At 48.3% G+C, this 12,508-nt stretch overlaps 4 protein-coding genes across 4 annotated transcripts in view; 2 read left to right on the forward strand and 2 right to left on the reverse strand.

Moving 5' to 3' along the window:
- Positions 1–350: 350 nt before the first annotated feature.
- On the forward strand, positions 351–813 carry LOC125166599 (histone H2A type 1-B). Its single transcript, XM_047860519.1, has one exon. The coding sequence runs from the start codon at positions 351–353 to the stop codon at positions 741–743; it is 393 nt and encodes a 130-aa protein (XP_047716475.1). The 3' UTR covers positions 744–813.
- A 445-nt stretch (positions 814–1,258) lies between these two features.
- Positions 1,259–11,908, forward strand: LOC125165624 (uncharacterized). Its single transcript, XM_047858721.1, has 4 exons — positions 1,259–2,165; positions 9,947–10,079; positions 10,236–10,356; positions 11,214–11,908. The coding sequence occupies exons 1-4, from the start codon at positions 1,759–1,761 to the stop codon at positions 11,771–11,773; spliced, it is 1,221 nt and encodes a 406-aa protein (XP_047714677.1). The 5' UTR covers positions 1,259–1,758; the 3' UTR covers positions 11,774–11,908.
- LOC125166588 (histone H3.1) overlaps positions 8,024–12,508 on the reverse strand; it is a 29,892-nt gene continuing 25,407 nt past the window's right edge. Inside the window, exon 2 of the mRNA XM_047860508.1 lies at positions 8,024–8,093. The gene's annotated coding sequence lies outside the window, so the exon portion shown is untranslated. The remainder of the gene's footprint in view (positions 8,094–12,508) is intronic.
- LOC125166609 (histone H2B type 1-C/E/F/G/I) lies at positions 9,956–10,371 on the reverse strand. The gene has a single exon (XM_047860532.1). It carries the CDS (start codon positions 10,343–10,345, stop codon positions 9,965–9,967), a length of 381 nt encoding a protein of 126 aa, XP_047716488.1. The 5' UTR covers positions 10,346–10,371; the 3' UTR covers positions 9,956–9,964.

The raw sequence follows: 12,508 nt of genomic DNA on the forward strand, positions 1-12,508 counted from the left end.
CGAGCAAGCGACCTCTTTTTTATTTGGTGTGTATGCAAATTAGGGATCGCAGAATTACGATTTCTGATTGGACTCTTCAGTATCTTAGCTTCTGATAGGCTGTTTTTTATCCTAAACTCTCATTGGCTCTTCCCCATAGTTCAACCATGAATAATTTGACCTTTCTACCATAAACGTTCTATGTAAATTAGAAACATTGTTGTTTTGAACGTGCTTCTTGATTGGCTAGAATTTGTGTTCGGGCAACGGCATAGGCTGCTTTACCAAACCTCTGCAGAGTATAATAGTCTAGCTTCTTGCGAGGTAGGCTCAGTCTCTTCTTTTTCTGGCTTTGTAGTCACAGCATCGTCATGTCTGGACGCGGAAAACAGGGTGGCAAGGCTCGCGCCAAGGCCAAGACGCGCTCGTCACGGGCCGGGCTGCAGTTCCCGGTGGGCCGCGTCCACCGCCTGCTCCGTAAGGGCAACTACTCGGAGCGGGTCGGGGCCGGCGCGCCGGTGTACCTGGCGGCCGTGCTGGAGTACCTGACGGCCGAGATCCTGGAGCTGGCGGGTAACGCGGCCCGCGACAACAAGAAGACGCGCATCATCCCGCGCCACCTGCAGCTGGCTATCCGCAACGACGAGGAGCTCAACAAGCTGCTGGGCCGCGTGACCATCGCGCAGGGCGGCGTCCTGCCCAACATCCAGGCCGTGCTGCTGCCCAAGAAGACCGAGAGCCACCACAAGGCCAAGGGCAAGTGAATCTATCTAAATCCCAGTGTGCACTAAAGCTAAAAGCTTTTATAACCCAAAGGCTCTTTTCAGAGCCGTCCACATTTTCACATGAAAGAGTTTGTAACTCAAATCGAGGCAACATAATTGCGTAAAATTTAAACGGTTGCAGCCTTTGGTTACAGTTCATTCATGGCAATTTATTTTGTTGACGTTACTTTGGGATCCTGGGAAACAGGACTTCTGAAAAAGCTTAACAGTTTTAAGTACAGCATTGGGTTAGTGCTCATCAGGATAGGTTGGATTCCCATGTTTCCCAAGTTGTGCGCAAGTAAAACGCTTAAATAACCACAAGTAAGGAGGAGAGTCTAATAAATGAACCCTGTGAAAAATGGCGGGTGGGCACGGTAACCTAGAGTCCCTTAAGACCCTTAAAAACAGCAAAACTACAGGATCGAAAATCGGAGCAAGCTCTTTCAATTCTGAATTGAAAGAAGCAGTATGCTATTTGGCCACCTTAAGGAAGTCCAATAAACATTTCTTGTGCACTGGTGATCTCCCGTCGTCTCCGGGACGAGGCGTTTTACCTGTGGTTTCCCAGAGTGGACACAAGTGGCAGTCTAGGCCACTCAAGGTTCAGTTCAGTAAAAATAACCATCTGAAACAAAATATACATAAATCTGTGATGAAAGCGTGGTCCTGGGAACGTTAGGCCCCATTACTTAGGTCTCCTCAATCAGAATTGGCATTTTTCCCCGACCTCCAAGTGATTTAATTGGTTTTGAGATGAATTGAGCCAGAATATTAGTGTGAAATCCTAAAATCGGTGACTATGACAAAGATTACAGGGATTGAAATGATGAACTAGTCATCCAATCGGAGTCTGTTTTAATTCACCAATCAGGTCATTCAGTCTTTAGCCAATGGTTTCATTGCGCGGGACTTTTGAAAAACGCGAGACCAATCGGAATGTTTCTGAGTATATATAAAGGCAACGCCTTTGGCCTTACTTGTCAGTTTGGCTTACTTCTTCGCTTTCCCTGAAATGGCTCGCACGAAGCAGACGGCGCGCAAGTCGACGGGCGGCAAGGCCCCGCGCAAGCAGCTGGCCACCAAGGCGGCCCGCAAGAGCGCGCCGGCCACCGGCGGCGTCAAGAAGCCGCACCGCTACCGGCCCGGCACGGTGGCCCTGCGCGAGATCCGCCGCTACCAGAAGTCCACCGAGCTGCTGATCCGCAAGCTGCCGTTCCAGCGGCTGGTGCGCGAGATCGCGCAGGACTTCAAGACCGACCTGCGCTTCCAGAGCTCGGCCGTGATGGCGCTGCAGGAGGCGTGCGAGGCCTACCTGGTGGGGCTCTTCGAGGACACCAACCTGTGCGCCATCCACGCCAAGCGCGTCACCATCATGCCCAAGGACATCCAGCTGGCGCGCCGCATCCGCGGGGAGCGGGCGTAAAGCTTTCCCACTCTTGATTTCGATCAACTCAAAGGCTCTTCTAAGAGCCACCCACTTTTTCTGTAAAGTTGCTGTGACTTTCTCCACTGGAAGCCGTCTGGGGGTTTTAATGTTCGAGACTTGATTCCCTGTTTGCCTTCTGTCTTTAAGTTGGTCTGGTGAATGGCGTTTGGCTGTCTTCAGAAACTTCGCTGTGTTCTGCACCTTGAGGTGTGCCCTAAACTACTTAGTGAGTGGATAGGTGGTTAAAAGTTCTAAGGTAGTACCTTCTGGCTCTGGGGAAGGGGCATGTGAGTTCGGGAAGGCAGGGCTGCTCTGGCCTGGCAGTGGGATGATCCACTATTTCATACGTGACTAGTTAATGGGGACATGTGGAAGTTGTGGATCTTTACTCCCAAAAAGTGAGCGTGGGTGCTGGTGCTTGTACGTTTGCTGTTTACACAAAGTTCCCACCGGTTTGGGTATTTGCAGTTGGAAAACTGGAGCTGTGGGCATGTTTAGTTTTTTCATGTTTGAGACCTCAATTTGATTAATTCCTATCCTTATCGTGTGAAGTGAGTTTTTTTGGCTTTTTTTGTAAAAACTTAGAACAGTACAGCCTGATCGTTGACTGTAAAAGAATTAGACTCAGGGTTTCTAATGAGCTTACTGGTCACAGAGCCTGTAACAGTCCTGGTGGTTTCTACAGTCTTGACTCATAAAGGGTGTGCCCACCAGCAAGGGCATTTGTAGGGATGAAGATTCTCATCACCACGTGCCCCCCACCCCCCATCCCCCCAGGCCTGGTCAGAAGCTGCATTGTACCAAGTTCACCTTATGTGCTTGTCACTGACACCAGTTTAAGAAGCCCATTTTTAAAAATGATATTTTTGGCCTCATCAAGAAAGCTACCTGTGAACTCTCACCAGGAATAATCATTTGCAAACAGCATGCTTCTTTATGTCATAGAGTTAAATGTTCTCCAAATCAATTGCACGTTCCTGGGAAAATAGTTTGATTTAACAGCTGTGATCTCAATATTGATGACACATTACAGACAATTAGAGGTTTTGTGAAAAATATCTTTGCCTGATGTCCAGTCAGGACCATTTTAGTTGTAGTCTATGGGGTGCTTCTAGGGAATGGTAATTATGAAAGCTCAGATGCTACCAACAGGAAGTTAGGGTCAAGACCAGATGCGACATAAATTCCAATCTTGTGGTTAGCTCCTGTTTAACTCCTGACTCCCAGTTTAGCAAGGAGTTATGTCTGTAGAATCAGGTTTGTAGCTTGCTTTCAGAGACAATATATATATATATGGATTTTCTGGCTTGGTTGATAACTATTTACCTCGCTGCAATGAATCGAATAATATCTGGCTTTTGTAGGAATTTCTGAGGTTAGGGCCAATGTGAGTCTATGATGAGAGACAGGGCTGCTTTGGGCAACTGACAACACGAGATTAAAAAAAAATTTTTTTTTAAGTTTATTTATTTTCAGAGAGAGTGAGAGAGCGAGCACCGGTGGGGTAGGGGGTAAGGGGCAGAGAGAAAGGGAGGAGAATTCCAAGCAGGCTCTGTGCTGACAGTACAGGCCCCAAGGAGGGGCCTCAGCTCATGAACCGTGAGATCATGACCTGAGCCCCAGATCAAGAGTCAGAGGCTCAACCCACTGAACCACCCAGGCGTCCTGGTAATACCAGATTTTAAGGGATGCTACAAAAAGGAACATCCTGGACTTCCGGGCCGACACTGGGCTCGAAGTGCTGTTTGGGTATTCACCTGGTCTATCTCCGTGGCCTTTGTCAAATTATCTTCTCCCCCACAGCTATTTTCATTTTTCGAACTTTTTTATTATGCGACATTTCAGAATATAGGCAAGAAGAAATAACGGTTTGATAAACTCTGTATACCCTGCACCAGCTTCAACATCATCAACAGTAGCCAAATATGTTTTATCTGTACCTCTTGATCATTGTAAAAAAAAATCGTATCATTTCCGCTCTCAATATTTTAAAACACATCTACCGGGGCGCCTGGTTGTCTCAGTCGGTTGAGCTTCCGACTTCAGCTCAGGTCATGATGTCAGGGTCCAAGAGTTCGAGCCCCGCGTCGGGGTCTTGCTGACAGCTCGGGGCCTGGAGCCTGTTTCGGATTCTGTGTCTCCCTCTCTCTCTGACCCTCCCCCGTTCATGCTCTGTCTCTGTCTCAAAAAGAAAAAAAACATTAAAAAAAAATAAAAAAACAAAAACACGCCTACCATTTTAAAGCCCAAAATGATCCGTGATGATTCCCCCAAAAACATTTCTCAACACTGATGAATTTAAAAATTTATCTACTCCACACATATAGTTGTTGAGAGTTTACAATGTGCTAGGTGCTGTTCTGTGCGTTGGGAATAATGCTCGGAGAACAAAACAGAATTCTCAGCTCTCGTGGAGTTTACACGTCCAGGAAGGACAGACAACAAATCAGATGAATATCAGAGGTAGCGTGGTAGATGGTAAGGAGAAAAATGAAGGTCGAATAAGGAATGTTATGGGGAGTTGAAATTTAGATAAGGCACCCATGAAGACAAGGATACAATTTCAGCATAGATTTGAAAGGGGGCGAGGGGAGAGGAGAGGGGAGGGGAGTCGTGAGGTGTTCCCCACCCCCTCCGGCTGCATGGAATGGGCGGGGCATAATAGGAGGAGGTGAAGGCGGAGAGATAAAAAGTCAGATCAAGTAGGGCCTTGGAGACTTTAGCTCTGAGATGCAAGGCTTTGGGAGCAGTTGAACATAGGAATTTCTGTGTGTTTCTCAGTTAAGCAGGTTCTGTTTTATACTTAGGTAGTCCCAGTTGTGCTCCAGGACAAAAATTAGGGCACACTTTTCTTTCTATCCAGGTCTAGCAAATAGAAGCTGACCTTTTAGCATTTTATGCTTAAGGAGAAAAGAGCAAACCTGTGCAGGTTAGAGGTGAAATGCAATTCATGTCCTGATACTTCAGACGTGCTAGTTTCATGGCCACAGGCAAAATGTGTACGCTCAGGTAACAAACTCCATTTGTTTGAATTGCAAATTCAAGACGACAGACATGAACGTCTTCGGGGACTAGGCCAGAGGTTCGCGTATCAGGAACAGTGGTGAGCCCCCCCAGCTGTATTTCGCTGGGTGAGCCAATCAGCAGCAGCAGTGTTGCTGGTTGAATCTACACCCACTGGTGGCCTGTTCCAAGCTCTGGGTGGCATCTGGGTTTCCCTTAGGTCACTTGCCAGGTAGAGATGTTAACAATCCCTGTCTCGGGGAATTGTCTAGGTGGTAAAAGAACCATGACTTCATGAGTTCAAAAGTGTAATTTGGTGCCTGCATAGATCATTTTATTTAATCCACACAATAACTCTATGGGTGAGGGGCCATTATTAGCCCAAATACAACGACAAAGAAATTGAAGCATAGCGAGGTGAGCTACTTCACAGAGGTGCTCATTTTGATAATTCAGCCATGGGTTTTATCTCCGGTGCTAGACAATGCATGGCCATTGTGTGTTACATGCATATTTTAATTTTGCTTTATCTGAACACCCATCAAAAACTTTTTGAGCGGTTACAACGCGCCCCACGTCATTGGAGGTGCCTGAAATAGAGCAGTGAGTAACATGGGTAAGGTTCCCTTGGGGTGGAGCTCATGGACATTGTCCTTGTCGTTGTGGGAGACCGGAAATAAAAATAAACAAACACAGTATTTTGGTGGGTAAAGAGATTCAGGGGTGGAAGAAACAGGCCAAGAAGATTAAGGACTGCCAGGGATGGGTGGTGGAGGGTTGTAGTCTTAAAGAGGGTGGGTGGGGAGGACTCCCCCACTAACGTGCCACCGAGGCAGAGGCAGGAAGCCTGGGAGGGAGGTGGTTCTGCACGCATCTGTGAGAAGATCATTCCACAGAGAAGAGGACAGTGATGACTGAACAGGTCCTAAGCTGGGAGCATATTCAGGGTCACGGTCTGACAAGCAGCCAGAGGACAGGGTCCTCTGTGTTCTCAAGCTGGGGTTCCCAGGGAAACTCGGCATTGATACACGTGTTTTTAATATTTTTTGAGAAAGTATCACTCCAGGTTCCCGAGCGCACAGTGAGGATGGTGAACCAAGAGGCAAGGGCGGGTATAGACGAGTGTTAAGCTCAGGGAGGACTGCCAGCCTGATTCAGGAAAGGGTCTCAATTGTGTGATAGTGTACTTAAAATCAAAAGTTAGAGATTTGAGGTTCCAAATGAGAGAACAGAGCTTTTTAGAGCAAAAGGCGAGGAGTGAATCTTCTGGAGGTTCGGTGCGTAACGAATGTTACCCTGATGGTGAGATCTTCGGAATGAGTTGAGAAAAGCCACCAAGGTAAAAAGTGCAGAAGTCAGGCCTGAGGCAGGTGAGGCTGGAACTTGTATACCGGATGGTGGCCCTCAGAATGTACATGGAAACAGTGGGCTGTCACTGGACTCCAAACTCAGCCTGACCTTGTTCACGGGCTTTGAGTCTGACCTTGTTGGCCTCCCTCTACCTTCCCAGGTGTTTTCCTGATCTCCCAAGCCTGTGCTGATCGCACACCGCCTGCCCCGGCTTCCCAGTGGCGGTGATCACTGTTCATCTCAACGGGGAAATTTGATTCTAACTAGACTGGTACCATTTTATTTTCTTCGCAGCTGAAGCAATTATTGCCAATATTTACAATTCAGTTGTGTTGTACCAGGAAGCTCCAGTGTCCCTCTGAAGAGGTAGGAACTCATCAGTCTCCCTCTGTCTTTAAAAATTTTCTTTTTAAAAATTTTTTTTTCAACGTTTATTTTTGGGACAGAGAGAGACAGAGCATGAACGGGGGAGGGGCAGAGAGAGAGGGAGACACAGAATCGGAAACAGGCTCCAGGCTCTGAGCCATCAGCCCAGAGCCCGACGCGGGGCTCGAACTCACGGACCTCGAGATCGTGACCTGGCTGAAGTCGGACGCTTAACCGACTGCGCCACCCAGGCGCCCCCAAAATTTTCTTTTTTAATGTTTTTATTTGTTTTCGAAGGAGAGAGAGAGAGACAGAGCATGAGCGGGGGAGGAGCAGAGAGAGAGGGAGACCTTCTGTCTTTAGGTAGGAGCTGTGGCAGGGACAGCCACACAGTTGTTCCCTGAAATTGGCTTTTCCTCTCTTATGTAGTAATGCCACTCCCCCGGCTTCTTTTGTAGCTAGTGTGGCCATCGGGTATTTTTGGCCAAGGGCATATTAGCAAAGGCCGGGTTACCCCATTCTCAGGATTTCAGTATATGGTGGGGATGCCCGTTTCTCCTTCCTTCAGGATAGAATGTGAACAAGAGAGTTGTAGCTGGAGCAGACCTCTTGGGCTGCAAGATGTAAGAATGACAGCTAGAGTAAAAAGGTAGAAATTACCCGCATGTCTTCTTTAAAAATTTTTTTAAAAAAATGTCCATTTATTTTTGAGAGAGAGAGAGAGAGAGAGAGAGAGCCAGCGGGGGAGAGGAAGAGAAAGAGGGAGACACAGAACTCAAGGCAGGCTCCAGGCTCTGAGCTGCCAGCACAGAGTCTGATGCGGGGCTCGAACTCATGAACGGTGAGATCATCACCTGAGCTGAAGTTGGACGCCCAACCCACTGAGCCACCCAGGCAACCCCCAACCCCCCATTCATGTCTTCAATTATACTACCAGGCAGGCCATTTCAGGGCACACAGCCTCCCCGTATTGGCTGCCCGTGACATCCCAAGCAGCCATGCCCTTGACGAGGGTGTTTGTCTGCAGAAGGCAAATGGGGCTAAAGTGGAAGTCACCAAGGGGTGGTCAATGTAAGACTGAATACTGAGTACCTCATAAATATTTGGTGTGGCGCAAATTCTGGCATTTCTCGCTCTCTTTCATCTCTTCCCACCTCCGAGTAGCACACGAGCTCTGCTTGCTTTCTCTATGTGCACCATGTCTGACAGGCAACAAATGTATGATTTTTAGTCAATACAGCTTTTGAATTTTGTCTCCATCTCATACAATTTCTTGCTTACCCCCATAACACTTCTCGTAAGTTTCTCACTTAGGAATTACCCACTTAACATTTCTTATGAGTTGCGGCCATCCAGTTTGTTGGTCTTGGGTTGGTCCTCCATAGCAGAATCCAATAGCAGAATATATTTGAGAATATTCTCCAATGACAGAGCCAACGCACATTACACAAAGGGAGATGAGCTCCTTAGGGAGACCCCATGCCAGGCCCGAGCTTACATTTATACACCTGTTCATGAGAGAGAAACCGTCTTTTATCTACTTTAACTAGTGACTATTTTAGGTTGTCTGTCACTCCCAAGGGTGTACACAAAAACCAGTCCTTAAGAAGATTAATGGACAAGATCTATGATAGTGTTCCTTTCTGCATTTCAGTAAGATCCTACATTTTAGTTAGGCACCGAACTTGTACACAATCCCCGTGAACCCAAAATGAGACATGGCCCGATGAAAAGCATAAATAAATATATAGCCCCTGTTGTTAACTCTAGTCCATAAATGCAAACTCTGCGTGGTTTTTTTTTTTCCTGCACATCGAATCTTCTCTCCCTCTAGCCACGTCCTCTTCCCTTGTCATTGTCCTACTCAAGATTAAATCCATTTGACTTTTGGCAATGCTAAAGTGACCTTCAGACAGAGGTTTGCCCTTTCCGTTAGTCTGTGAGACTCCTATTGAAATGTCCATTTTAGACTCGGAGCCCTGTGAGGTCAGATTATTTCTATCCTGCTCACTGAGCTCTTCCCCAAGTACCTGTCACTCTCTGAAGCTCACCTTCTGAGGCTCTCAACAAATACACAAATAAACTCAGAGTCCTAGTCCTTCCCCTCAACACGTCATTTAGGGAAGAAAGTTAGGCACACTCGGATCTGTGATCCTACAACCCCGTGCACTAACCACCACCCCCTCTGTTCCACACTCCCTGATCCAACAGAGAAATGCCTAGGAGGGTGACTTGCCAAAAGTGAGAACAGTAACTGAAGGGCTCTTGATGACATGAGTCTCAAGGTATTTTGTAAATGGATAGGCGACAGTGTATTCTGTTGAGGATTCCTATCAAGCCTCTTAAGGGAAGACGGCCCAGGCCTGGCTCCTGTGCTGGCTGGCAGACATCACTGCAAACCAAGAGGCGGTGTTTCCAGGCTGTTCTCTGCCGCTTCTTTACCTTCTCCTTCCTCTTACAAATCCTGTTTACTTTTCCAAAGAAGCACGGAATGCCTCAATTACTTGCAGAATAACAACTAAAGTTTGGGGTTATTCTTCAATAGACATCTATCCTGTAAGTTCAGTGGTTTCCCTCCCAACCCCTTCCATTTACTAGGAAATTCGTTTCTCACGCCATCAGGTATATAGCATCCTATTGTTTCCCACTGAACAATGACTCAGACTCACCAAGCACATTGTGCTTTCTACACAGGCTTGCCTATAAAGGATGCCAATATGTAGAACTTGTCCAGGCTCATCCGGACAGCCCAAGACTTCTCAGTACAAGCCCTGGCGAAAAACCTGCCAAGTTAGTTTCATTTTCTGAAACTCTCAATAGTTAAGCAGTCAAGCACTGCCTTGTTTTCGAAACAAGTTTTTCTGCTCAGGGCTTGCTTAGTACCATGTTTCATGAACACAAGCTACTGAGGAAACTAGAATGGGAAAGTAAAGACCGAGAAGAGCATTTCAACTGCCACATGGCTCTTGCCTAACACTACCAACACTCCAAGATTAAAGCTCTTCATGTGAAAGGTTGAGCGGCTCTGAAAAGAGCCTTTGGGGTTGGGTAACAGGACGCTTACTTGGCAAGTCTACTTGGAGCTGGTGTACTTGGTGACGGCCTTGGTGCCCTCGGACACGGCGTGCTTGGCCAGCTCCCCGGGCAGCAGCAGGCGCACGGCCGTCTGGATCTCCCGGGACGTGATGGTCGAGCGCTTGTTGTAATGCGCCAGGCGCGACGCCTCGCCCGCGATGCGCTCGAAGATGTCGTTGACGAACGAGTTCATGATGCCCATGGCCTTGGACGAGATGCCGGTGTCGGGGTGCACCTGCTTCAGCACCTTGTACACGTACACCGAGTAGCTCTCCTTGCGGCTGCGCTTGCGCTTCTTGCCGTCCTTCTTCTGCGCCTTGGTCACCGCCTTCTTGGAGCCCTTCTTCGGGGCCGGGGCTGACTTGGCTGGCTCAGGCATGGCGCACAAACGTAGCAAAAACGTCTAACACACTGAAAGCTGAGCGTCAGGCTGGCCTACTTTTATACGCCTCGTATGCAAATAGCGGCTTGATCTCTCTTAACTCCTGATTGGAGCAAATCTGCCAGTAGAAACACCTTATGCAAATAAGGTGATTTTAAATCTACTTTCTGATTGGTCGTTTGTGTGAAAGCAAGTCTAGACCCTTTTCTCCACCATCAGTTTTCCTTTTCAAAACTGCAAAAGTATATCTTGTCAGTAATACCTGTTTATGAGTCTTGTGCCTCCCTAGATCCCGCCCTAAAGAGACAAAAACCTGACAAATTTATGACATCTGCCTGCCAAATTGCAGTTACCCGGTTACTAAATGCAATAAAGAGAACACAAAAATTAAGTATTTAAATTTTAAGAAAATTATGCCATGGCATTACTAGTTTGGTTTGCTCAAAGTCGCCAAAATTTAGGCTTTTTTCACGAAGCGAAGGACCGTCACATTTCAACAGCGATGCGATTTTTATGTTTCCTAGGAGCAGAGTGTCTGGAAGTGATGCCAATGTTTGTTGGTGTGTTGGTAGTTATGGGATACGGCGCTTCCTTGGCTAATATAACACGTGGCTTCAAGCTCAGAAACTGAGAAATGACAAAGGACGATACTGAACCGGATCAATCACGTTCAGACGGAGAGTTTTTGAAAGCTCTCAGGAACTGTAGAGGTTTCACTTTCGCCTCTTCCCAAATTCAATTCCAGACAAGAGGATTAAGACAAAACCAGTTAAGGTACCGTGAAACATTAACTACAGGCTGAATAAAGGACGGAGGACTCTGGGAACATAGTACATTTCAGGATTACGAGATTTTCTAAAGTGAGTCCTGGTAGCCAATCAGAAGGCCCATCAGGTTGCTCAATTCACGGCGCGGAATTTGAAGATTCGGACCAATCAGGAGGACGTTGCCTTTATAAATAAGAGCCAGCGCAAAGGGACTTTCAGTTGGGCGTCTGGTGTGCATTTTCCCGTTATGGCTCGCACGAAGCAGACGGCGCGCAAGTCGACGGGCGGCAAGGCCCCGCGCAAGCAGCTGGCCACCAAGGCGGCCCGCAAGAGCGCGCCGGCCACCGGCGGCGTCAAGAAGCCGCACCGCTACCGGCCCGGCACGGTGGCCCTGCGCGAGATCCGCCGCTACCAGAAGTCCACCGAGCTGCTGATCCGCAAGCTGCCGTTCCAGCGGCTGGTGCGCGAGATCGCGCAGGACTTCAAGACCGACCTGCGCTTCCAGAGCTCGGCCGTGATGGCGCTGCAGGAGGCGTGCGAGGCCTACCTGGTGGGGCTCTTCGAGGACACCAACCTGTGCGCCATCCACGCCAAGCGCGTCACCATCATGCCCAAGGACATCCAGCTGGCGCGCCGCATACGCGGGGAGCGGGCCTAAGTTCTTAACGAAGGATCGCCGACCTTAAACCCAAAGGCTCTTTTCAGAGCCACCTCTCGTTTCAATTTAAAGAGCTGTATCCTGGGCAGTAATGTCCGCGCAGTACTTCCTCTCCCATCTCTCCCCTCCCCCCATGTGGGAGGACCTCTAGGGGCAGCGGCATTTGCCAAGATTTGAGTAGCATTGGTATCTGTCGCGGGAGCTCACTCCCCAGCTTCCTACTCTGGCCTCCACCTGAACACAAGAAACTTCGGGATCCTTACCTTGATTAGGCCAGAGTGCGCCCTTTGAGGCCTCTTGGCACTGCATCCTGCAGCGGAGGGTGTTTGACAGATCTTGGCTTTTCCTTCCTGCCTTCGACCATGTGGAGTGTAGTGAAGGGTTCATACGGCCGCCTTGGACTGGTGTATTTACCCGGTCTGAGAAGTAGTAGCGGCAATTTACGTCCAATCCCGAAATTGACCACTCAGGATTTGGGAAATCTACAGAGCAGCTGGCTAGATGCCACTTTTAAAGGCAGCAGTTGATGCCGGACCTACCCGGAACCCAGGCGTGGGTTTTCACATTTCATTCTGAAATGACAGGAAGCGAACTGGGTTCCTGCGTTTGATAGGGCATGCGCACACTGATGTTCATGAAGGCGTGCTGAGTCGTGCGTGGGAGCAGTGAGGTGGCAGTGCGTTTATTTCTTTACTGAGCAATACATCCTCCAGTAAAGACCGTCATCCTTTCTGG

Source organism: Prionailurus viverrinus, chromosome B2 (genome assembly GCF_022837055.1).
Source record: "Prionailurus viverrinus isolate Anna chromosome B2, UM_Priviv_1.0, whole genome shotgun sequence".
Lineage (NCBI taxonomy): Eukaryota > Metazoa > Chordata > Mammalia > Carnivora > Felidae > Prionailurus > Prionailurus viverrinus.